Source organism: Platichthys flesus, chromosome 5, assembly GCF_949316205.1.
Source record: "Platichthys flesus chromosome 5, fPlaFle2.1, whole genome shotgun sequence".
NCBI lineage: Eukaryota > Metazoa > Chordata > Actinopteri > Pleuronectiformes > Pleuronectidae > Platichthys > Platichthys flesus.
Genome location: NC_084949.1, coordinates 5,622,902 through 5,648,238, shown reverse-complemented (window position 1 = coordinate 5,648,238; position 25,337 = coordinate 5,622,902). Strand labels below are relative to the sequence as shown.

The window sequence follows — 25,337 nt, the reverse complement described above, 5'->3', positions numbered from 1 at the left end:
CAGGTTGTTTTCTAATAGACATCCATATTCACATGCATCCCATAATTGTATTTTAAAGAACAGGTTTCTAATGTTCGTGATGGTCAGAAGTTACTAGGTACAAAAGTTCTAACAAGCTGGTTGTAATAAGCAAATTGACAGATAATCACAAACAAGTGATCTGTCTCCATCAGGTGGTCGATAAAGAAGATATTCACTGTGAGCAGAGAATAATATCAACCACAGCAAATCGGAGTCAGGGTTAAAACATCATTTTTATTTAAGGTGCCTATGTAGACACAATCATGACAACAGAGACATCGGGATGAAATAAAACTAAGAAAAAAAACTTGACATATTCCATCATGTTTAGTTATTTTTTGATTATATGTAGTTCAGCTACAATTATAAAACAAACCATCTGGTACTCTCAGAGAACTGGAGGCATGTAACTGTTCATTTAAATGATCTCATGAAAAGGTACGAGTCAACTTGTATGGATTTGAACCCATAGTCTGTCTATCAATCTTTTGTCACAGAAAATAAATATAGACAACACAAAAAAATTGATATTCAACAAATAATGGGAAATCTATACGTATTTTTGCCTTGAAAATGAAATATTAACAATAGTGCAACAGTTTTCACTTCTATTTCTGTCATGATTTCTCCTAGAAAATCAATCAATTACTTTAAAATTAGTGTCTCAGTAAAAGTATAATGGTCATAAATAATCTTAAACCAGTATACCAGTTTGACAGACAATTGTGCCTGGTTTCTATTCTTCCCCCCTCTCTGTCATCTCTCCCCTCTTTTCACCTATACTCTCCATTTTTCCGACACTCACATCAACCGGTCGAGGCAGATGGCTACCGACACTTTGTCGGCTTTCTCCCCATTAAAGTGAACCTTTTTCTCCACACCGATCTCTTGAAATAATGATGGCTGCAACTTTATCTGTACAATGACAAAAGTGAGGAAAATACACATCTCGTTTGGTATAATTACAGCTGGAAGGTTTTACGCTTACATAGAACTTGTAAATATTGTGAGACTAACACCATTTTAACAATGACAAATCACTTCCACTGCCTATTGACTTTTGTCCCTTTCAAGAAAAGCCTTGCAACAGTGGCACCTAGAGGACAAGAGACGTTATGGGAATCATTTCACAAACGCTAACACAGATTGGACAGTAACAGAAATAACAGAGGAAACTGTGTGGTAACTTTTCAGAAAGGAGACGTTCGTTAGTTAAACCTGTGGCTATCGTTCTCTTTATGTTGTTTTCTTGTGGATCATCATCTGGGCCTGACTGACAGACAGGCGAGAGTTGTGGAAGGCACACCGTCTGTCTGGTCACGACTGGGCTGTCACCACTACCATCGCCTCTGTGCTGCCTGTGAAAAAAAAACACCCATTTGAATAATGTTAAATATACACAGCTCTATGATGTTGTACATTTTAAGAGTTTAAATAAGTAGAATGTACATTTGTTACCAATCTGGGTAGCCTCTATAACTTGCATTACGATACTAATACTTTCTGGAATAATCCGTTTCAAGGTATCCGTCTGAGAATGCTACTTATCCGAAAGATGTCCATTCTACTATATCTAGTTCTACACAAACAGCGGTATTTATCGTTGTGCTGCTTTTTCGACTGATTACCTTATTAACTGTTCTATTACATCAGTGAGCAGCTTTTTACAGTCCAGACAGACACCTCTGGCTCTGTGGACACAGGCAGAAATACATCTGGTCAGAGCCAAACACACTGCAGACTCAGATTCTGTTTTCTTTACAATGGATAAAGTGAACTGCAGAAATGTCAATATAAATGTATGATGTGTTGTTACAGACTGTGCAATGTGTGCATTGGCAATGTTTTTCTTTTTATAAACATGCCTATACTTTCTACCCCATAATTTAAAATATCAGATAATTGCAAATAAAAATGGATGCACTTAATATTTTTACATCTGATGCTCAGTCTATGTTTTTCTAATTAGGTTTCATCACACCGGCCTTTCACAAAGCATTAATTTGTTTAAGTCCTTAGTTGTCAATAAAGATAAATGTTAGCCCAGCACAAGAGAACATGTTGATAAAACGTTCAGCTAGTCCTAGTTATTGTAGGAGACTGGGCCTGTATCACCTCTGAAACCTTCATTTAACACTCCAGTCAACAAGTCGGGGTTCATGTTCTAAAGCCGATCATCTTCGTAAACCTTTTATGAAGCTGTTGAAATATACCAACCCATGTCTTTCATTACTTCAACAAAGTAGGTATTTAATAGTTACACTACGAATCGGTGTGTCTGCTCTTTATTGTGCTGCTACTGGCTGACATCCTGAAGGATTTGCATCTCAAATTTTGTCTTCCTGATTTAATGTAATGAAAATAGGCCACCTATTTTGCATCTATAAAAAATATGCAAACATGTCAATGCAAGCCAATAAAATAGGGCATTTTAAGTATTTATCAATTGTAAATTTACATAACGACCTATTTATGTTTTTCCAACAGTATTTTACTATGTCATTAATTTCTGTTTATACACCACCTGCCACATGAAATAAATGGGAATGTATAGCTGCTTATAGCTTCATTATCGTACAACCTTCCAGATTCCGTACTTACCATAGTCCATTATTTTTCAAGCCTCGTCTAATACAACCTCTAACACTGTGTGTAATCTCTCTGAGATCTCCAAGACACCAAAACAGAGTTAAAGGTACATTAGCTCAATTTGGAATGCCCATTGAATTAAAAGTGTACTATAATTTCATTAACCAACATTCGTTTTTCAGTCCTGCAAGCTTGTTTGAGTGAAGAAACATCAAAATTTGACCGATGTGAAATTGTAACATTTCAAGATAGTCCGGCCATTTCTGATTTGATCGAGGATATTTCCAAACCCAAACAATTCCCAGTTCATTATTTAATGGTACTGTACTGATTTCCCTGCCTTAGATTTAAAAAACTAAGATGAATATATTAGGTGATTTAAAAGGTAATGGTAAAATGGGTATAGGGTGATCAAAAACTCAAAGACTGGCAGCATGCGTGTTCTTACTTTGTCCCCCCAAGACTGACACCACCTCCACCTCACTGATCAGCTCCTCTTCTAAAGCAGCGGCTGGCACCACCTCCTCTGCAGCTGAGGGAGTGGAGTGGCAGGAGTGGCAGGGCTTCTCCTCATGTGCTGGACCCTCTGATGCAGATTCTGGTTCAGCAGCAGAAAGAACTTCCAGATCCCCTGCTGTGGAGGCTGCGGCCAGCTGAGCTGTGTCCACGACTGCTGCAGCTTCACTGTGTGTGGACACCATTTCATCTGTGTCCTCTGCTGAGGCTTCATCTGTTGTTTCAGCAGCAGGTGTCATCTCGCCTGGTGGCGTCTCATTCAGTGGAGCAGCTTCTATAGTGGTGGTGGCCTCAGCAGCTGCATCTTCAGGTGAGGCCTCTGATGCAGCTTCCTCTACAGATTCTTCAGTGGGTGAAATGTCATCAGCTGTAACCTCAGGTGAGGCCTCTGATGGATCTTCTTCCACATAGGCCTCAGTGGGGGAAATGGCCTCTGATGCAACTTCTTCCACACAGGCTTCAGCAGGTGAAATATCTTCAGCTGCCTCTCCGGGTGAGGCCTCTGATGCAGCTTCCTCCACACAGGCTTCAGCAGGTGAAATATCTTCAGCTGCCTCTCCGGGTGAGGCCTCTGATGCAGCTTCTTCCACACAGGCTACATCAGATGAAATATCCTCTGCTGTATCTCCAGATGAGGCCTCTGATGCAGCTTCTTCGACAGAGGCTTCAGCAGGTGAAATGTCCTCAGGTGTATCTCCAGGTGAGGCCTCTGTAGAAGAGACTGCTTCCTCTGGAGCAGCTTCAGGGCCTGGCGCCTGATCCTCAGCGCAGACTTCTCCAACCTCCTCTACCGAAGCATCACCTTCATCTGGAGCAGACACAGTTGCTCCTTCTTCCTCCTCTGCTGCAGCAGGAGTCTCCTCAGTCATCCCCTCTTCAGCAGATGGAGCTTCTGCTACTTCCGCATCAGCCACTGCCTCATGTTCACCAGCCTCTGGAGACTTCTGCTCCTCCTCGAGCATTACATCAGCTGCCTCCTCAGCTGCTACCTTAGATACCGCCTCTGTGGTAGCTTCCATGACTTCTGGTTCCACCACCACCAGGCAGGAGTCCGGACCTTTTCCATCTTCTATTAGTACAGATTTCACCAGACTCGTCTCGGCAACAGAAGCTGCTGCGATCTCAACTGTGGAGCCGGCCAAGATCTTCACAGCTGTGAGCAGATCTGGCAGAGACTCTGAAGTGGGAAAGGAGAACAGGGAGTGATAGCATGAGTTGAATCATATCTGCTATACATGGTACTATATTTGTACAAATACATACATTTCACATACCTGGAGCAGAAGTCTACCACTGGACAGTCTACGTTCACCACAGGTTCAGGAAACGCTCTACAGGAAGCTATCAGCCTAGTTCATGCTCCTACTTTTAGTAAGTGTCCTGACACAGTACAGATCTAAGATTCAGAACATCCTGTGAGTTAAACATGTATAATTTGACACCACTGCCTTTCAAAATAAAGGTTTCCAAAAGATTAATGGTACAGGTCTGGATGGACATTTTCAATGATGTTCTTCTCATGGTGTTCACAGATTTAAGTTACAATGTATTTATGATTTGCTAGATACAGTAGTAAACTATGTAGTCACAGGTATGGTTTGTCACCCAACCCTGGCCAACCACCAGGACACCCTAAAAATGAACACTAATCTTGGATTAGTCTTAAACTGTCTGCGAGGCACCGCTAAACTGCACAATGCAAAAAAGACCGATACAAGTCTGTGATTCCGAAACCATGAACTTATAAAACATTCAAGGTGTACACATTAAAGTTCAGAATCTAGGATGTAAAAAACAAATGTCATAGTTTATGGAACTAATTTCTTCAATCTGACTGCGTGCTGCCTCTTTACATCATTGTGAACTGACATCTAGAATACTTATTTAGAATAGGTACATTTGATTTGCTAGCTAAACATTTTTACCTCGTTCTTAGTTGCTGCAAAGAAGAGAGAAAGAAAAAAAAAACGCTTTTCAAATTTATAATCTTTTAAATAAGAGCCATTTATAAGGATTAACTCCTGTGTATCAGGCAGTTACAATCTTTGTTTTTCCATTTTCACCACTTGAATGCAAAGGAGCATGAACATGGCACATGGGGATTCTTCTAGAAGTAGAAAAAAATCTCTACAGAACAGGGTGTTTCTATAGCTACAGAATAATTCAACTTTTAACATTTCACAATCATACAAATAATCTAAGAGTGTTGAATGTATATAGGTCACAAATGTCAATTACTCAATAATTATGCATACCTGCCCCACACATAAAAAAAAAAAAGAGTAACTTCAAACTTATGTATCATCCAGTGATGTTTTATTCTTTGAACACTTATGTTTGTTAATGATAATGACAACTTTCAATGCTCAGACACAGAAGAATCTATTAAATAGTGTTCCCTGAAAGATTAGTATCACAGTTACAGAGACCAGATGGAGCAGGAGCATCTTTGAAAACACTTAACTGACAGAAAATGGCTTTCTGAGAAAAGAAGCAGATACATGAAGGCGCAGCTATAGACAGAACCAAAGAATGTAATTTGGGAAATGCAAGTATTTGAAAAAAAAAAAGTCACATTCTGAAGAGAAAATCTAACTTTGTTTCATTCTGAAGAATAAATGGTTTCATAGAAGTCACGAACGACTGCCGCCTAGAAGAAACACAAACTTGTTTGGTCAGACTTCAGGGTGAAAGAGTTAAATGTGAATGAAACGTCAACTTCCTGATCCATCTCCCTACTGTCTGCACACTAACCCCAATCCAAGTAAAAAGATTCATGCGACATTCTGTAGCTGGAAGTAAGTGCTGCTGAGCAAAGGAAAGTCAAGTGCAAAGGAAACTCAAAGAAACAACACAAAACTATTTCTTAAATGGACTGTTTCAGACAGTTAAGGCCACTTAAAAGATCATTTTACAAAAGAACATTACCGATTCTGTTCACTCCCTTTTATAACCTACTTCCACACTATGATCTGTGCCAAACCATAATGTGGATCAGCTCTGCTCTTTTGAAGTGAATTCCTATAGAAAGTGACTTTTCCAAATTGAATCTGTTTAGGCAGCCTGATGCAGAATGTTATGGTTTGGCTCGAAAGGTTGGGGGGAGGTCAGGGGAAGAAAGGCCCGTAAAAACTGGACTGATGAACCCCAAACTGGTATTCACTCACTGAAGTGAAAAATGAACAATGTTTTTACGTCTTTACTGAAACAGGAGTTCATGTGTCGTTTTTTTCCTGGGCCCAGAGAGGTGGGACACAGCACAGCTAAACTAACCCTCCTTTCAGGCCGAACTATTTTTTAGCCATCAGAGCTTTAAGCTGCCACCTCTGCAGCAGGGGCTGCCTCAGCCTCAAGGGCTGCAGGTGCAGTCTCTGCCTCGGCAGGTGGGGCTTCAACTACAACAGCCGTACCAGTGCTCTCTTCTGCAGGGGCTTCCGTTACTGGGGCTTCTGTTGCGGGGGCCTCAGCCACCTCTACGGCTTCTGTTGCGACCACCTCGACGGCTTCTGCTGCGACCACCTCGACGGCTTCTGCTGCGACCACCTCGACGGCGGGGGCCTCGGCTGCGACCACCTCGACTGCGGGGGCCTCGGCTGCGACCACCTCGACTGCGGGGGCCTCGGCTGCGACCACCTCGACTGCGGGGGCCTCGGCTGCGACCACCTCGACTGCGACCACCTCAGCTTCGGCAGCAACTTCCGATGCAGCTTCAGGGACAGCCTCTGCAGGTGGGGCAGCTTCTTCAGTGGCCGCTGGCTCTGCTGGAGCCTCAGTAATGACCACCTCAGCAGCGGCCTCTGCAGGAGCGGGAACAGACTCGGCGGCTGCCTCCTCAACTGGGGCGGCTTCGGGTGCAGGAGCTGCTACCTCAGCTGAAGAGGAACAGAAACACGTGAATGCAACATTATTTAACAGACATCTCTGTAACTTGTGTATTTGATGTAATGAAAATGACAGGTAGTTAAATGTGCCTTTGTTTTCTGGGCCTGTTTGGAGCAGTATTTCAAATGTTCCTGTTGAAAACTGAACAGAAAGTCAGATCATATTTGCTGCTACGGATACAGTTGCAAGTGTAAATCCCTACAAGTGCAAACTTCACTTACACAAGGATTAGCATCATTCTTGCTTAAATGACCTTTGGAGTTGAGATAATTAGATGAACTTGGCCATAATGAGCTCTAAAGGACTGAGTGGTCTTACTGTTCTTCCATTGACCTCAGTAACCTCTGATGACGTCACAGAAAAGGGCCAAATATCTGAAACTATGACAAGCTGCAAAACTGAAACTTTATACTTTTAAAGAATTTACCTCTAAACTATTTGACACCAAGCTGATGTTAACATTTATCGTGAGATCGAAGATCAAGAGCTTAAAAAGGTCTCAAGGTCTTCAAGGTAAAAGCAGCTGCTGTTAAAACTGACATGAGTAAAAAAGTAGGTTAATCCTGACATGTCAGAGTGACAAAAATATACTGCAACTGCTCACCAACACTGCTGGTTACTGAAGGAAAGTCAAGTTTTATTTTATAAAGACAGTAGTTCAAAGAAAACGAGGTGGGTAACACGGAGATACAATAATGTGTTGAATGGACGTTACATCACAGTGGTACAAAGAATTTGCAGCACTGAGGTCAAAAATGTAATCTAAAAGCAGATCTGACCCTCATCTGCCAAAATGGATCCCTACAACTTTAATTTAGTATGAGTTTACTGAGTCATGTGGCTTATTTTCTTCTCACTCCTATTAAGCACTGGGGGTACTCTATGAAATTATTATAGCATTATTCATTTTATTTTCCTTTTTGTTGGTCTCACTTTAGCTCCGGTCAGCCCCATCCGTGAATTTCCCTTCTTTTGTTATCCTAGTTAAATGAAAATTACTTTGTTATACAAGCCCAATTTGTTACAACAATCAGTGTCACCATCACAAGAGTTTTCCTGATAAACTGCATCAGCACTTAAAACTGGTCCAATGAATGATGTAACACAAAGTTCAAACCTCAAAGAAAAATAAACTATTTTACTTACTTAAACTAATTATAAAGGGGGCCACCTCTCTGAAATAAGTTTTTTCCAGTTCGGAAGCCTATTAGAAAATCTCACATTTTCATAAGTTAAAAGATTTGCATTCATCGAAAACATGAAACTTAAAAGAAAAAATTTTTTAAAAAAACTGCTGCTCCACTGTGCCTCAGAGTCTACATGTGCGCGGCCGAATCGGTGTCACTGGGCGTTTATCCCCAGTCCAGGATGGCAAGCTTTTCTGGGCACAGGGCCACAACCTCTCCGGGCTCAAACTGGCTGAATAGACAAATTATTTGCAGACAGAAATTCAAACAGACAAGCGAGATGAAGCTATTGAGAGGATTCAATGTACCATGTGTTGACATTTGGGTGGTGAAGCCATAACCAGCTCCAACTTTGTATAGGAAGCAAAATGTCAGATGTTATCTAGAAGCAAAGATGGAGGCCTGATTAAAAACTTGTCCCTAAACTTTGAGGTTGTCAGACTCAAAAATATTTGGCAGTCTGCCTTTTTAATCTTTTATTGCGTTTTTTATTTAGTTTCGGTTTTCTGCGCTACGCAGGGACAGTGTGTGAGGTTTCTTGTCTTGAAAGTCCATGCAAAAAACAGCTTCCTTCTGTTACACAAGAACTTTCCAGGGAAATTAAGGCGCTGGCAAATGAGCGCAACATAACAGGGGTTAGGAAAGGAATTGGTCTGAGCATGGAGCCTTGCGGTATGCCTGGCCGCCATTTTGTGAAGCCAAACACCAGAAGTAACAGTGGGCGTTTTGTTATTTGGCTTTTTTCTCCCTGATGGTGAAAGTTAGTTCTGTGTGTAGGGCTGGGCGATATAAGTTAGTTCTGTGTGTAGGGCTGGGCGATATGAAAAAAAAGATTGTGATAATATTCCCATATCAGTTGATAGAAATATCTCGATCTAAATAAATTAACGAGGGTCAAAAAGGGAATCTGCTCCTCTGCTGTTTTCCAATCACACACTTTTAACTGATCTTTATTAAGGCTGTGAAATGATTACAATTTTTAATCAAATTAATCACAAGTTTCTATGGATTAATCATGATTAATCACATTACGGATTTCTCTGTATATTTGTGAAAACAAACAATTTATGAAAAGACGGATATATATACATTTAACATGTTTTCTTTTAATAATCATAAATAAACATGACCTTGTGTAGCAGGTTTAAATATTCGTCTCAAACTCAAGAGCCAATCCAACAAAGTTTACTTCAGTCCAGTATGTATCCTTATAACTTGGGATCAGTGCCAGTGTTTATTGTTAAAGTTTAAAGTGAGCGTAGGTCAGAGGAGGAGGCGCCATTCTAATCATCTTTGGCTTTGTGTTGTCTGTCAAAACATGGACAGGAACAGTTCTTTAGACAACTATTACATTTCTATAGAATATGCCAAGCCCAAACTCTTTGTGTGTTTGTGTGTTTGGCCCTTGACTGACCCTTTGCTGGGGAGCCCATGTCTGCCAGTTTGTCCTCAGGGCGCACACCTTCACCACTCACTGACTTATAAGCCTGAGAGAAAGAAGGAGGACAGATATGATTTCATTACATTTCATCACACACACCAAATGATACACGTTCAAAGTGTTTTTCAAAATGCTACTTTAACACTGATGTCAGCGGTCATAACCCTGCTTCGCTCATAAACACGTCTGCTCAAGACAATGGCTGCCTGTGAATGAGTTTGGCTGAAAGCACATGTGCCTTCAGATGGTGTCTGCTCCAAGCAGTGAGACCGTTTAACCACTGAAATCTAATTAATGTTAAAACAAATTCATTAAAAATGGCAGACTTAAGACATCATGTTTAAGAGGCCAAAAACATTGACTTCACAAAACTCAAATATAAAATCAGATTATCTGAGAGTCCCAGTAAATCATTGAGCCAGATGTACTAAAGTTCTATATGGGTGTTTCTGATATTCACAAGAACATGAGGTCAATGTCAACTTGACCTTTGACTGGCAACCGCCAAAATCGAATTAGTTTATCCAAGAGTCCAAGTGAACTGACAATTTCAAAAATACATTTTGTAAGGTCACAGTGATCTTGACCTTTGGACACCAAATGTAATCAGTTCATCCTAAATTGAACTGTCCGCAATAAAATATTTCACACAGATTTTCACACTTAAACATGAAATGGAGAATTCTTTTGATGCTCACATAGACGATAGCAGCAGTGAGACCTCCTCCACCCAGAAGATAGTACGTCATGTTGGTGGAGCCTCCAGGAATCCCAAAGGCCATGTGTCGCACTGGAGCTGCAGGAGTCACAGGAAGGTAAAGTTACAGAGCTAGAATGGCGTACATGGAGGCTGACCTTGAGCAAAGACATTTACATTCACTCGTAAATACAACTGATAATGTTGCACAAGAATGTGGTTATTTGTACCTATAGGTAATCATTGAACACACTTGTGTGCCAAAATCAGAGTACCATAATGAAACCCATTGATTTAACAGTTTGAAGGCATGGTTTCCCATATGAAGTGAACCTAATCGGAATATGACTTGGTGGAAAACGTGTTCTGACAGTGACAACATGTCTCCGTCCCTTAATCCAGTTACACAATGAAGCTCTGGTCATTTGCAGCAGAGGGGAGAGAAAGATTTAGCAGCGTCCAAGCTCAACACTGAGTCTTCAATTAAATTAAATCCCCTGCGACACACAAACACTACCCGCTTCACAACACTAGAGTTGTATCAAAGCAAACGTCAAGTTGCTCAAGTGTGCTGGAATTCATGAACAGCACGTTGGACTGATCAAGGAGTCTTTAAACAGGCTGTTGTGGTGGATAGGTGAACGCAGCTCGGACGTCCTGCGAAAAGATTTACTGGCATTTAGAGGATTGCCAGTGGTGCATGCAGAGGAGGCCATAAATAAAACCACCTTGCGTCCCAAACACTGCCTCGGCCTAATCTCTTCCTATACCTAGAAAAACATGCACGCATACCACAGCGTGTGCACGTGAAGGGTTACAGGGCACAGCACGATGTACACAGTGTGCATTTGCTTTACTCAGCAGTCTGAGTGAGACATGTGAAGCAGTAAAAGAACACACTGTACAGTTATGTGCAACACGCCCCTTTCAGTCTTCCTACATGTGTTTAGGCAAATCATAACTCAGCCTGGGAACTTTACACTGACACTGTTTGATGACCTTGAAGATTGTTCACCTGTTACATTCATAGTTTTTAAAAACACACCAACCACTTTAACTGGTTTATGTGAACATGTTCTTCTTATATGAAAGACCTGGTTGTCATTGTGGAAGTTTTTTTTCAAGATGACCTCTATGAAATCTTCAATTTCATAACACAAAAAACAACCCAGCACCTAACTCCCCCTTAAAAGAATTGAGACTGGCAGATTTGGTTCCCTTTACACCTAGCTAGCAGTCTCCCCCCGGGCCCACTTTCCAGTCTTTATGCTAACAGCTTCTGGCTCAAGCTACATTTTCAATGTAAACTAGTGATGCATTAACAAAAACTAACTAAACTGTCATGAATGCTGAGCCAATGGAGCTGCCAAGTCCCCCCCCCCCTCATCCTCTAATACCAATGACACAGCAGCACTGATGCAGGGAGTCCAAGTTATTTATACAGGTAATCAGTTAATCCCTGCACTGAGGTTCAGGCCTGCCAAAATGGACACGCATGTAAGGCAACAGACAAACATAGCCTCTGTAGCACCAGTGACACATGTGGAAGTGCAAGGTGAACATGTGCACTCGCCCTCTCCTCTACTGTTGTTCATGTCTAGCCCACAGGAGTGACCCCTGCCCTTTCATACCCAGGAACTCTGAGTACACAGGCTGCGAATGCAGTTCTTGTTTTTGGCTTTTAAGAAACACATTGGGTCCATTGAGGTGGAAACTGGAATCGTCCTGATTATATTCAGCATCTGTCAAGTTTGCAAAACAGGATATTAAAGCTGCAGTTTGCCCTTAGTCTAAATTCCATATGCTCACAGAGCAAAGGAAAGGAGGATCTGAGCAGGAATGCATGAAGACAAAGTGTCATTTAAATGCAGGGGGGCAAGTCTTTAGAAGTCCTCTGCTTACATGCAAATTGGAAAGTGAGGGATAAAATGCATATCATTTATTTTGGGTTATTTGTTTCACATGTTATTAATGTAAAGGGTCATTGTATGTATATTTCTATCATTTAAACTCACTTCTAATATGATTGTCATACTGAGGAAGGCAGACACTGGAGTAGCAGATCTGCACTTAGTCCTCGTTTGAAAGAATAATGCCACGACACGTGACGAGGAGTCCAGTGAGCATGGACATTTTTCTACAAAAACAAACTTAAGTCGTGAGCTCTAACATAAAAAAAACAACATCGTTCATGTAGTGAAGGTATGAAACCTGAAATCAGAGCGGTGGCAGGTTTTTTGAGATGTTCTATTTCATAACCATGTGTAGAACTGAGTGTTCCCAAAGCAGGACACACCTCCTCGTGTCGGCCCCAGCGCAGCTCGACCTACACAATGGAAAACCCACGGATGCATCCGATCGCGCTGCTTTCATGCAAACAATGTTATCTTCAGATTTAAGGAAATTAAAGAAATTTAGTGCTGAATAATTTTTATTTTTTTTTATTTTTTTAAACGATCAAAAGTGAGGTGAAGCTCGGACAAAAGAGAGCCCCTCCACTGACTATTCATTTAAAGCCTGCAGCTGAAACACACAAGCCAGTGGAAGTTGAATTGTTTCTTTTAACTTCACGCGCACACACATTTCACAAACTGATTTAAAGAGAGACAAGTGATAACCGGTCCCCACTCACGATTTCTGGATGTGGGTCCGAAGACCTTGCGTGCCAGCGGCCCGACTCTCTGCCATGCCCGTCTGCAGAACATCTTTACTGGAAGCAGGTGAATGAGCGAGTGTGCGTGTTACCGTGTGTTCCCTGCAGCTTTTAAAGATCATTGAGGAGGGGCAGTCAATATCTGACCAATGCTGATAGGTACCGAGCACGCCCCCTTTCTTCGTCGAGGATCCGCTCAGTAGGACGACACCCATAGGCGAGAGGTGGAATAACAGCAGAGTGGGAGCAGAGTTGAGGAAGGCTAAACTGATTTGAGTGAGTGAGTGCGTTTGTGTGCGTGCGTTTGTGTGCGTGTGTGTGTGTGTGTGTGTGTGTGTGTGTGTGTGTGTGTGTGTGTGTGTGTGTGTCTGCGTGTGTTTGTGTGCGTGCGTGCGTGTGCCTGTGCGTGCGTGCAGTTGTGTGTGTTTGTGTGCACTTTGGTTGTCTCGTTAGGTTCTTTTTCACTATAAAAGCTGATCAGGGGCAGTAAACATCATGGGGATCGAACCCCCTCCGTCTAATATGAGCTTTTGGTTAATTTAGTGCAGTTCTGATAAGCTGTGCAAAACGTGCATGTCTGTGTTTGTATCATCATGGCCACCTGTGGTTCATGAGAAACCTAATGTGATGTGAACTACCACAAAGATAGTTTTAGGAACTTTGGCACATGTCTGTCCGTCTGTCCTTCTCTGTCACCATGACAGCACCATGATACAGTAAATATAAAGATCAGAAAATAAAACTTCTGACCCATCGTCCAGCCGGGTCCTCGGCCTGAGTCTGGCCCACCTGCCTCCAAATCTGGGCTGGATATTTTCTGCGTGTGCACCTGGAAGTAGTGGCATGGAACCAGGGAAGGAAGGGCCCATTTGCAGGCAACTTTACTCCCCTGCCAACATTTGCTTTTTGATCACTGCTGCAAGTTTATCATTGACATTTGGTAAAACTACAGACCATTGAACAAGGTCGGTGTGATCCCATTTCAAGATGGTTTCTAGTTTTTGAGAGGTTTTTTAACTATGTAAATGTATCAATCTACAGTAACATTTACCAACACTTGTGTTTGGACTCTTGATGCAGACTAGGGGCAGTGGGTACATTTGCATTTTTTGATTTGGTGTACAATCCCCGAAACAAATTCATTAAAATCAAATCCCTCTTCCGAATGGGATGAAGCATGCTGCGACATCATCTCTAACGCTCCTGCAAAGTGGATTAGTGTCCCATGTGGTTGCAAGGAAAGGAACAGTGAGCTGTGGTTATATAACTAACTGTCTCAGAGAGTTGCTGAGGGCAAGAATAGAAAACAGAGAGAGACGTAGAGTGACAGTAGCTGTTCCCTGGAGGTTTAAGCCCCACAGTGACTCTCCACTAGAAACAAATACAACAGCCAAAATCAAATCCAGTTAGTTACAACAGCTATGTAGTATCTCTGTCGCCCTCCTGTGGGCAATAGGCATCATGACACCAACAGATTACAGATGTGGGTCTTCGGGTAAGAGTTCAGATTGTTTTCTTCTCTGCTCTCACTGCATTTGTTAGGTTATGTTTTCCAAGATAATCAAATTTTTCCTAAATGTGGCCCACAAGTGGTAGTTACATGACGTTGGTAAATGCTGAGATCCAGTGCAACAGTCGTACAATTAAAAAGAGTCATGACGTCACCACTCAGTAAGGTTAAGCTAAGCTTTAAAGGGCAATAAATAAAATGTAACCACCATAAAGTACTGGTCATACCAGACCGAGTTAAGTTGTATTAGCTACAAAAGCTGACTATGTTTAAAAGAGAAAAAGTTTAGGTTTATGTCCATGAATTCAACTTCTCATCTCCCCTCATCTCTCATCTCATTTTCATCCGCTTATCCGGGGTCGGGTCGCGGGGGGAGCAGCTCAAGCAGGGGGCCCCAGACTTCCCTTTCCCGGGCCACATTGACCAACTCTGACGGGGGGATCCCGAGGCGTTCCCAGGCCAGTGTTGAGATATAATCTCTCCACCTAGTCCTGGGTCTTCCCCGAGGTCTCCTCCCCACTGGACGTGCCTGAAACACCTCCCAAGGAAGGCGCCCAGTGGGCATCCTTACCAGATGCCCGAACCACCTCAGCTGACTCCTTTCTAAGTAAAGGAGCAGCGGCTCTAATCCGAGTTCCTCACGGATGGCTGAGCTTCTCACCCTATCCCTAAGGGAGACGCCAGCCACCCTTCTGAGAAAACTCATCTCGGCCGCTTGTACCCGTGATCTCGTCCTTTCGGTCATCACCCAGCCCTCATGACCAATATCAATATTGAAAGGGAAAAAGTGGATCATTTCCCAAATTTCATGTGCTGAGATGTTTACTCAAAATAGTGCCAGGTTACAATGCACTGAATGGTTTAGGGACAAAATACAATTATCTTTCTTGAGTTCTTTATTCACAGTTTTTTTTTTAAATGGTTACAGGGCATTACAAACAACCACAATCCCATTATGAGCGGGATGTAACATAGAACTGGGGGACACAAACCTAATGAGATGGTATCGGGAAGAGAAGAAGAATGATTGTGCGATTAGCGAGGCCATCACCCGAGAAGAGACTCTGCAGGGCATCTGGGCTGAAATACATTAATGATCTGCTTCTACGTTACAAAGCATCCAGACCCCCAGGCGATCAGGGTCAAAACTAAATATGGAGAAGCAGCTTTCAATCACATCCATAGCAAGCTCCCAGCAAACTGCAGGTCTGCGGAATTTTCTACTTTTTCCAATTCATTGTGGGAAACTTTGCTGTTTGTAACTGACTTTAATTTAGTCAAAAACAAAATATTTTTTGTTTCACTATATTTTTCTTTCATAATATGTCATGATTGTAAACCTGGTGTAAAGTATCTTGAATAGCTTTGCTGTTGAATTGCTGCGTGGATAAACTTTCCTTATGTCTTTATTGAAAAGTATCATTACTCATTTCAAAAGCATTTACACATACACTAGTTGTACCGCGAGAGCCTGTATTGCACTGACATAATGTTGAAGTACCTTATGGTCAAAGTCTGAGCAGCTGATGTCGATATATTCGGACTTCTAGACCCTGGTCATGTTGGAGATGAGAAAGGGTTGAATCCTACATTTCCAACAATGCAACTAAACTGTGTATTCATTTTGTTCCTCCCTGGCTGCCTGTGTTTTTTAATCTGCACGGCCCCAGTTTGTAACTCTTTCTGTTCAAGGTTTATCACCTTAAAGCTCAAATAACACAGATGCCAGCGCCATCCTCTCCCACCTGAAGCTCCTGACAACATAACCACACAACGGTTGTCACAGACTCTGCAGCAAATTGTTCTCGATGTTTAAAATATATGGAATGCACCTGTAAAGAGCTGGAAATCACTTCTGCTCCTCTAGAGCCACTTTCTTTCATTCGTTTAGTCAGTTTTTATTCATTTTTTGATTGAGGCAGATTGAGGAAATAAACACTGACATGTTCTCTCCTCTTCCTCTTCCAGGCTTCCCTGCGGGCAGAAAAAAGAATCTGCCACCGGGCTGGTGAATGTTGCACCAATGTGACACTGACTTGTGCACACTCATACTCACTCAGCTGCACAGATACACAACGGCCTGTGTGCTGTAGGATCAAGAGGTTTGCCCTCATCATGTGACGCCCTCTGAATCATCGATTACACTAAGAATTACAACACACATTTCCATCGCCCACACTGCTCATGCACAAGACCGGTGCATGACTGCTGTGAGGACATGTCTAGTTAGACACGGGGCTGTGTGGAAACACTCAACAGGCTGGATTAGACGTTGGTGAAACGTTAGACCACTGCTTTATACACAGCAACACAAAGAATAGTGAATCAGGCAAGTCATATATGGGGAATACTGCATTCTTATCTAGTGGGGTTGAGTTGTGCTTTTCAGTGTAATTTTCCATAAACCAGGCTGTATATACAGTTCTCCTTGGAAAAATATGTCATATAACATCACAGACACAGTAAATGCTGTAGATAAAGTGTGACTATAAAGCTGCAGTGTTTTGAGTTTCCAGGGCTCTTAATATTCAGACAGGCTTCTGTACATAAAACCTGTTTGACTACAGCTTAGGAGCAGGTGACAGATCTCAAAAGTTTCTAAATCTGGGGCCATAAAGGGGCCACAGTTGAAACAGAGGAGGCAATTCTATGTCAAACATCCACGGACAATTCCTAATTCAGGGGACAATCTAAGTACTTCCTTGTTTACGGTTAGATCTATAGATTTGAGCAAAGCCACACATCACTGAAATTTGGTTCTTGATCAACCATTTAGTGTACTTTAAAATAAATATCGTTAGTGACTAGTTTCTTTAAAAAGGGAAAAGACTACTGACTGGAGAGGGGCAGTTCAGGGGCCAATCAGATTTCAGGGGGGTATCCTTGGAGGGTCGCACAGATCTCCATGTCATAGCCAGCAGTACCTTGACGGCTGTTAGGTACTGGGATGAAATCCTCAGAGCGGTTGACAGACCTGACGCTGGGGCAGTGGGGTTCCTCCTGGTGCAGGACACTGCACGGCCTCATGTGACCAGAGTAAAGTTGTACTTTAATATTAGTATATGTGTGACCGGGCCATAAGAGTTAGTCCCCAGTGACACCACACAAAATGCTGTCACTGCACTGAAAAGTAATTTGGATCAGAACCTCTGCTGAATAACATCTACATTCACATTTCTTTATTTTGCAACTATTGCAAACAATAAAATCACAAATATACAAAACATATCCAAGTAGGACATTTCACTTTTTTTTATAAATAGTAAAGTTCTGCATGGGACTAAAAGACACTATATTTTATATGTTAAAGTTGTGTTTGGTGAGAAATGAAAGTGTTTACATATATTCTCTCACACACTTGTATAAAGAGCTAATAAGTCCAACAGTCTCTCCTCCCTCTGTGTCTCAGCAGCAGGTCCACTGCTCTTTATCTGCTCTTTTCTTGCTCAGGACTTTAAAGGATCCATTGTACATCACAGTGTTCGCTGCCAAAGGTTTTTTCTGTCGCTTCAGCTTGGCGCCGACAGCGATGACGATGTCCTCCACCTTATCCTGCTGATATGAAACCTCTCCGTCGCCTCGCTGTCCGTTCACACGCTTGATTGGCGGGTTTTTGGCCGACGTCTCAAAGAACATCATGCCATGGGCCTTGGCGAAGCTCAACGCCTGAGCCTGGCTCACCTGGCCCTCAGTCGTTCTGGGGTCACGGAGGTCGCTTTTGTTGCCCACCAGGAACCTGCGAGGAGAGCAGTCAGGGGAAAGGGACAAATGATGATTCACACACAACAAACGTTTGATTGATTTGATCAATGACCACACACACAGGAAACTGACAGTTACCTGGGGATTTTCTGTCCCACTGAGTTCTGCCTGCACTCTTCTATCCAGGAAACCAGGCCACTGAAACTGGCGGGGTAGGTGACATCATAAATGAAGAGCACGGCGTGGACGTTTCGATAGTAATGCTGCACCATGGACTTACGAAAACGCTCCTGTCCCGCTGTGTCCCACAGCTGGAGCTGAGGGCAAGAGAAACAAAAGACACATTAACATCCTCAGTGTGGTAGTTACGCATACAACTCGACTTGTCGACTATCAAAAGCAAAAGTAAACACTGTGAATCGTAGGCTAGTCGTTCATCTGTGGCTACAGTGCAGTGATAAAGCAAAGGTATCTACAGCAGATAAGCAGCAGGGGGCGCTCTTGTTATTGACACATTTGTCGAGTCATAGTTATCGTGTCCAAATTTAACACTTTAACATTGTTGGCCCTAAAGCAGCTGGTGGGGTAGGTGACATGGTAACTATGACTTGACAAATGTTTCTTCATGGCTCTTGCACTTGCTGCGCAGCAAGTGCAAGAGCCATGAAGAAACGTTGCCATACGACTAGATTCAAATGCACGATTAAAATCAACAGTATGGAAATACTTAACCTGTGTAGATAAAACAGTAAGATGGAACTTAGGTCAGGCTGTCCTAATGTACAACAGCTATAACAGCGCTTTGCGAAAACCACGTAAAGCTACACCCGCTCATGGCCAACACCAGCAAATATAGTAAGGAAAAACGGCAACAAAGTGAAGAGGGAAGGCAAACGTCAATCTGAGAAGTCACTAAACATCACACCACTAAATGTCCTGGCTCTCTCGCACATTGACATGGGTCGGAAAAATATGTCACCTGATCAACTGACTAGTCAACTACTTCTTGGAAATAGTTGACAACTACTACAATGCAGTACTCAGTGGTCTCCAAACATCTCAGACCACTTTCCCCTTTGGAAAGCATTGACTGGCACCGAGGTGGTATAGAGAACAAGACGTGAAAAAGAGGAAATAAATGACGAGGCCCACGAAAGGGACGGTGTGTTGAAATAATCAGTACAGAGTGTAACATGCACAGCGACATACACTGAGTCATCACTGAGACGAACAAAGACAAGGAATAAACAAGTTGACGTGATATACTCTCTGAGTCTTTGTCACAGTTTCCTCTGAAAACACAAATCCATGATTTAGAGTTCAAAACAATGATAAACAATTTGACTCTGCACGAAACCTATGATTATACAGTAAATCCATTAAGGTTCAGTGTGTCAAATTAAGTGACATCCAGTGAAAACTCAAAAAGGTGTTTAGTTTGTCCAGGTTGGGATACCGTAAAAAAAAATGGCGGCCTCTGTAGAGAGGACCCGCTCCAGATGTAAATATAAAGTTCTTTAATATAAAAGGACCTATTCTAGATTAAAGAAAGCAACAATTCGTAGAATTTAGATGAAACACACTAGTAAAAACATCAGTAAGATAATTTGATATTCAATTTCTGCCAAGAGATCCCTTTCACCTTAATCTTACACACTGAACCTTTAAAGTCTGGTAGACGCAGCAGGTCTCACACAGCAGTTCATGCAGAATATAGAAGAAGGGCCTTGCACAGAGCAGACAGCTTAGATGTGTTTGGGTGTTTGCCTTGAAATAGGCAGTGAAGAAGATGGGCCAGTGACCAAAACATTACCTGAGACAGAACCTGACCCTTTTCATCGCTTCTGTCCAGCACCTACAGCTCATCAAGTGTGGATGGGTGTCCTTTCATATACTTCTTGAATACATTGCCAACCCAGCTGCACTCTGACTACACATTCTCCTATACATTAGTCTGTCTAGCTGAAGTGGTGGGACAGCTCCAACAAATGGAACTTGACACAACTTTAGCCTCTGCCTAGATTCAGGCTTTTCCCCAGAAGGTCTGAAGACTTGTTTTGACTTGGCTCCTTTCTGGACTGACTACAGACTTCACCTCAACAGCACGTCAGACATGTCTTGATTTGAGATCCGTCTTAACCGACTGGAGACTTAATTTGAGACTTCACACTTCAAATCCTAGACACTTGTCTAGACCGAGTCGTCTTGGTTGACTTGAGACATGACTTTGACCGAAGCCTTGCGAAAAGATCTTGCGTCAGTAACTGGCCATGTTAATAAAAAACATTGTTTGGACAAGTCTTTTAAAAACCATTCACATTTCAGAATTTTTAACATAATGCAGTCAAATCCGGGGCGGGCCCAGAGACCAGATGTTTTATTGTTTGTATTGGACATGTAACTGATCCACCACTGATTGAAAATGAACTGAAGAAACTTGATGGGAACAAAGGTTGAAGCCTCCTATGCCCTGAAGCTATAGACAGTTCTTCAGTCTCCAATGACAGATACGTCCTCTGTCATGAGTTGATTTCTTCACACACAGGAAACAACACTAACCCACTCACACTCAAAAACTTTAAATAAAACCATAACAATCCTTTATCAACCGTTCAGATCCAATGAGAAAACTGCTGATGTTGATTAGGAGCCGACACGTCAGTAGAATCCAGCGTGTCCTCATCCTCAGTGTCTGCATTCGTTCTGCCAGCTCAAGCAACTACGCTGATTCTCTGACATCCCGAGAATTCTCACTCACTCAGTGTGAGACAGATAAGGTCTGTGTCATTTCAGCAGAGCCTCTCTGAATATTATGAGCCAACAGAGGAAAAACTAATGTATAAGAGACGATAAAGTCACCGTTTAAATAACCTCACACTGTTTCAAAACTCGTCGTTATCATAAACTGGTCCCAAAACAAAATACAGTAAAACAGTTCTGTTCAAATCCTGTTTTCATTGCAAACGATTTTATATTATTTAACTTCTATTTTTTATTTTCACCATTGATTTCATTTTAGTTTAGTAGAGCTTTGAGCCTCACCAAACTGAAGAACATATTTCCAGTATGACAAGCATTTTAAGCCCCTACAACATGTCAACAATTCCTAAACAATCACTGATGCTCAATGTATTATAAACCAATTTCTGCAATCATATGATAAACGTCATGTTTTCCTGCAAAAACAATCATTTATGAATTTTGGGCCAATATTTGCAGTCCTTGCCAGGACAATGCACATGGACATAAAACCAACTCGTGGGGTAAATAGCAACATCATAAGTTGTTAAGTTGTTCCTAAAGAAAACCAATATCTTACATCATAGAAAATGATTTAAGTATGTTCGTTGGACTAGAGGGCATTTGAGATGATAATTGTGCCTCTGCTTAGGTCCTGGATGAGGTGCATAAGAGAAATAGTGAGTGTGCATATTAGAAAGCTATAAGATATATGAATATTGTACTATGATATGTGTTAAACATGTCCTCACAGTGATATCAGTATGCACCTTTACGTATTATCAAGTAAACACAAAGCATGTACCAGGTTCAGTCCTGTTGAACAAGTTTTCAGAAGCTTGGACACAGATTAGACCCAGTTTATACGATTTTATTTATTATACACAAAACAATGTCTTTAAATGAGAGTATGTAGAAGTAAACTCGCAAGAAAATGAGAAATGAGCCATTTCCACATAGTTTCATGTTCTTCCTCTTTACCCCACAAACTATTTTGGTTTTATTAAAATGACCAAAGCATGCTGCCACCAAACCCAAATATCTTCATGTGCATGTGTGGCAGAAAACTAAAATATCAGAACAGAATGAAATATTGCATTTTAAAGACACAGCATAGTTTAACATTAATTTCACTCTTATCTAGGAATTGTGTAGACTATTTTTTGACAAGGCCTTGTAGAAAAAGCTAACATGCAGTGGCCCAGTCACACTAAGATGATGTTTGTCTATCACACGGTTTTGTGAGACCAGGAATTTGTTTGTACTGAAACTGGAATTGAACAAAGATATTTGACAGGTCTCAGTTTTGGGATCCAAACATTATATATTAAAAACCAAACCTGAGATTAATTCCGTCTCCTCTAGGACTCTTAACGAAGTTTAGTCACACAGGTGAGGCCTTGAGCTCCTGGATGTTGGCTGGTTACTGTTGGTGCAGGTTGACTCATTATTTAACTAATTTTTTAACTGAACTTGTTAGGAAAAGTACCTGAAGTTCCACAAGTTTTCAAAATAAAAGAGCTCCCTGGATGTGCGCAAAGGTTTATGCGGTCAGTGGTCCCATTGACTCATATACGTTTAGAGACGCATACAATTCACGGGTTACCTTTAATATTTCTCCATCGACGTCCAGCGGCCTCTCGCGGAAGTCCACCCCGATGGTGGCCTCCACTCTGCTGGGGAATTGCCCGGCGCAGAGCCGGTGTGTGAGGCAGGTCTTCCCCACCCCGGAGTCTCCGATCACCAGCACCTTAAAAGTCCGACAGCGGCTCTGAGACGACACACTGCCCAGAGAGTTGGAAAACTCCAGAGACGACTCCATCCTGCAGAGAAATGTGGTCTCTCCGAAGATGCAGCTGCAGCAAAAACAAACACTTCGAGAAGACACGCTTCCTGCTGGAGGGGAAGCTGCAGGTTCTCTGATCAGACTCAACAACTTCCCTCTTCGTCTGCTACTTCGCTTCATCCGATTGGTGTTTGCAAAGTGAGGAGCTGACCAATGACGAGCAGGCCTCAGTCTCAACACATACACACACACACACACACGATGGACTCAGCTGTAAACATCTAACATACACGTGTTTTCTGTTTTAGTTTGTGGAACCTGCCGCAAAAAGTTGTAAAGAACCACGATGTAATATTTGATACTTTTCTACCAGTTGTGTGTGTTCATGTGGTCAGAATATTGGAAACATTGAGTTCCACACCATGAACGCAACTTGAAGCGGTTTAAGGTCTGTTTATATATTTTACAAGCACCTAACATGATCATGTTAATATTGGGAAGAGGTGTCAGGGTGTTGTTGAAACACTAAACACATATATACAAAACGTTGTTACAGCGTCCATGCTTCGTCCCCACATATAGACTGCGGAGCAAACCGAAAACATCAAAATCAGAACCCCCCCCCCCCCCCCCCTCTCTCTGTAGAAGCCTAGTGCCGACTACAACTTTACAAAGCTAGTCACAAACTAACTTTAGGGTCCATCTCCTCATCAAGTTCACTCAGGGCAGGGGTAGGCAACCTTTACTATCGAAAGAGCCATTTTGCCCCCTCTTCCCTAAAATTAAATCTGTCTGGAGCCGCAAACCATATTCTATAACATAGGTTCTAAAGTTATATATATAGTTATACAATATATATATATATATAAACTATAGTTTGTTGCATTAATTAAATTATAGAACGAAAAAAACTGTTGACATTTAACTGCTACTTTTACCTGTTACAAAAAAGGAAAACACCAAACTCTTATGAAGAGAACATAATACATGTTTAGATAATAAATGAAACACAGAACTATGCTATTTTTGATCATCTTCAGCTTGGTACTTTTCGGCAGATGCTGTGTGCTTGCTCTGGAAATGTCTTTAAACATTACCTTTTTTTGGTAAACCTGCATCGTTGGCAGTGAAAGCAAATGAATCTGTCCACGCAGAATTAAACTCTCTATCTACCTCCCAGACTTTTCTTTTGGGGGATTCGTCCCTGGTTAGTTTACCGAGGCCGGGAGTCGGACACTATAGATTAGCGACCTGCAGGGAAGAGCGCCGGGACGTAATAGGATGTGACGCATATTTTAGTTGACGTAATATTAAAACAAAAATTTTAGAGCAGGTCAGACTGGAGGCGGACACAAGAAGATAATAATATCTTCTAACACTGTGCGTGTATCAATAATTCACTGCAGTGAACGTGACTGAGCCATCAGGCGCAGAGAGCGCAGAGCAGAAATGAAGAAACTTTCAAAATAATATCCCAGAGTGGAGGTGAGGATCCACTGATGTGAGGGAATGGTCCGATGCTCTAAATGGATAAATACTGCCGTGACACCGGTGCGGGGTTCTGCATCATGTGTGCATGTGAATGGAAGGATGAGGCGGAAGCGAGGGTTCAGCGATTTCTGATCTCACACATTGTGTTATCCACAGCAGCAGCGGCAGAGTATCCGTGTATTTTCTTTATAAGTGACATCACTGCTGTCCCATGAAGTCGCTCTTCACCTCCACCTCACTAACAAACACCTCGATGTCAGTGTCAGAAAGTTTCACTTCTTCTGCGCAGAGACCCAGCTCCTGTGTCCACTGGTGTCCTGGTTCCACCCATGGCAGCGTTGTGGCGTGAGACTGTCTCATCCCTTTGGCCTAGGGAGCGCATTTCTCCGCGCTGGTTCAGGGGTAAATGATGCTGGTCTTCACAGGCAGTGCTGTGCCCGTTCACACCTCTCATTAACTAGTTCAAAGTTCAGTTCATACAAGTAAACATGAATAGTTCACGTTCATAGTTCACCATTTAAAATCTGAAGTAGTTCATAGTTCAGTTAATTTCATAGTTTTAAGGTGGAAAGTGGCGCGCCCGGCTGTTCACCCCGGACGCGCATTTCTCAGCGCCGGTCAGCCCGCCATTCTGCTTTCTCCGCTTGTTGTTAAATGTAACCCGTTCAATGTACTGGTTAAGGGGGGATATGATGATGGTCTTCATATTATGAACGTGTTCACCGTTCAAATTCATCTTTGCCATTGAGTTGCGTTCAGTTCACTTAACACGTTCCATTAATTCAGGATGTAACCTATGGAAATGATCAGAATGTCTTCAGGACACAGGACAGTGAAAATATGATTGTTTTTTAAACAAGTGCTCTTGTGTCTCACTTTACCCCAGCTACGGGGTAAAGTGAGACAGACCAGAGAAATCAAGGGGGTAAAGTGATCCATTTACTTTTTCCACTTTAAAACTACCATAACAACACATATTGTAATAGTAAAAATCTTGACAGCTATATTGACAACCACACATTCCAAAACTAATATCGTACTAGTAACAGAATGATGGGGATTAGTCAATTAAGCACATTTATGATTATGATTCATGTGATCTCTGCACACCCTAGCTTACCTG

General features: G+C 42.1%; 2 protein-coding genes across 9 annotated transcripts; both read right to left on the bottom strand.

Annotated features, from left to right (window-relative positions):
- Positions 1-235: 235 nt before the first annotated feature.
- On the bottom strand, positions 236-13,126 carry LOC133954423 (fibrous sheath CABYR-binding protein-like). 8 transcript variants are annotated; one of them, XM_062388845.1, is made up of 9 exons: positions 12,966-13,126; positions 10,335-10,432; positions 9,610-9,682; positions 6,760-6,998; positions 6,700-6,714; positions 6,537-6,621; positions 3,059-4,303; positions 1,650-1,712; positions 236-1,379 (listed from the first exon to the last, which is right to left on the bottom strand). In XM_062388845.1, the coding sequence occupies exons 1-8, from the start codon at positions 13,036-13,038 to the stop codon at positions 1,666-1,668; spliced, it is 1,875 nt and encodes a 624-aa protein (XP_062244829.1). In that variant the 5' UTR covers positions 13,039-13,126; the 3' UTR covers positions 236-1,379; positions 1,650-1,665. The 8 variants fall into 8 exon arrangements, with proteins under 8 accessions (XP_062244829.1, XP_062244828.1, XP_062244831.1 ...); XM_062388844.1 differs by having other exon boundaries at positions 6,700-6,759; positions 6,805-6,998; XM_062388847.1 differs by having other exon boundaries at positions 6,700-6,729; positions 6,805-6,998.
- Positions 13,127-17,733: 4,607 nt separating this feature from the next.
- Positions 17,734-23,033, bottom strand: LOC133953649 (ras-related protein Rab-33B-like). The gene is made up of 3 exons (XM_062387680.1): positions 22,544-23,033; positions 18,337-18,515; positions 17,734-18,232 (listed from the first exon to the last, which is right to left on the bottom strand). Exons 1-3 carry the CDS (start codon positions 22,901-22,903, stop codon positions 17,902-17,904), a joined length of 870 nt encoding a protein of 289 aa, XP_062243664.1. The 5' UTR covers positions 22,904-23,033; the 3' UTR covers positions 17,734-17,901.
- Positions 23,034-25,337: the final 2,304 nt, after the last annotated feature.

Bases quoted from the DNA above. Each gene is read 5' to 3' on its own strand.
- LOC133954423 (XM_062388839.1), bottom strand. From the start codon at position 13,038: ATGTTCTGCAGACGGGCATGGCAGAGAGTCGGGCCGCTGGCACGCAAG. The intron at 6,999-9,609 runs GTCAGTCAAGGG...GTTCCTCTTCAG, and splicing joins CATGGGCTCCCCAGCAAAGG to CTGAGGTAGCAGCTCCTGCA. The intron at 4,304-6,536 runs GTACGGCTGTTG...TTCCCACTTCAG, and splicing joins CCCTGCAGAAGAGAGCACTG to AGTCTCTGCCAGATCTGCTC.
- LOC133953649 (XM_062387680.1), bottom strand. From the start codon at position 22,903: ATGAAGCGAAGTAGCAGACGAAGAGGGAAGTTGTTGAGTCTGATCAGA. The intron at 18,516-22,543 runs GTAACCCGTGAA...TCTTGCCCTCAG, and splicing joins TCGATGGAGAAATATTAAAG to CTCCAGCTGTGGGACACAGC. The intron at 18,233-18,336 runs GTAACTGTCAGT...CTCTCCTCGCAG, and splicing joins GTGGGACAGAAAATCCCCAG to GTTCCTGGTGGGCAACAAAA.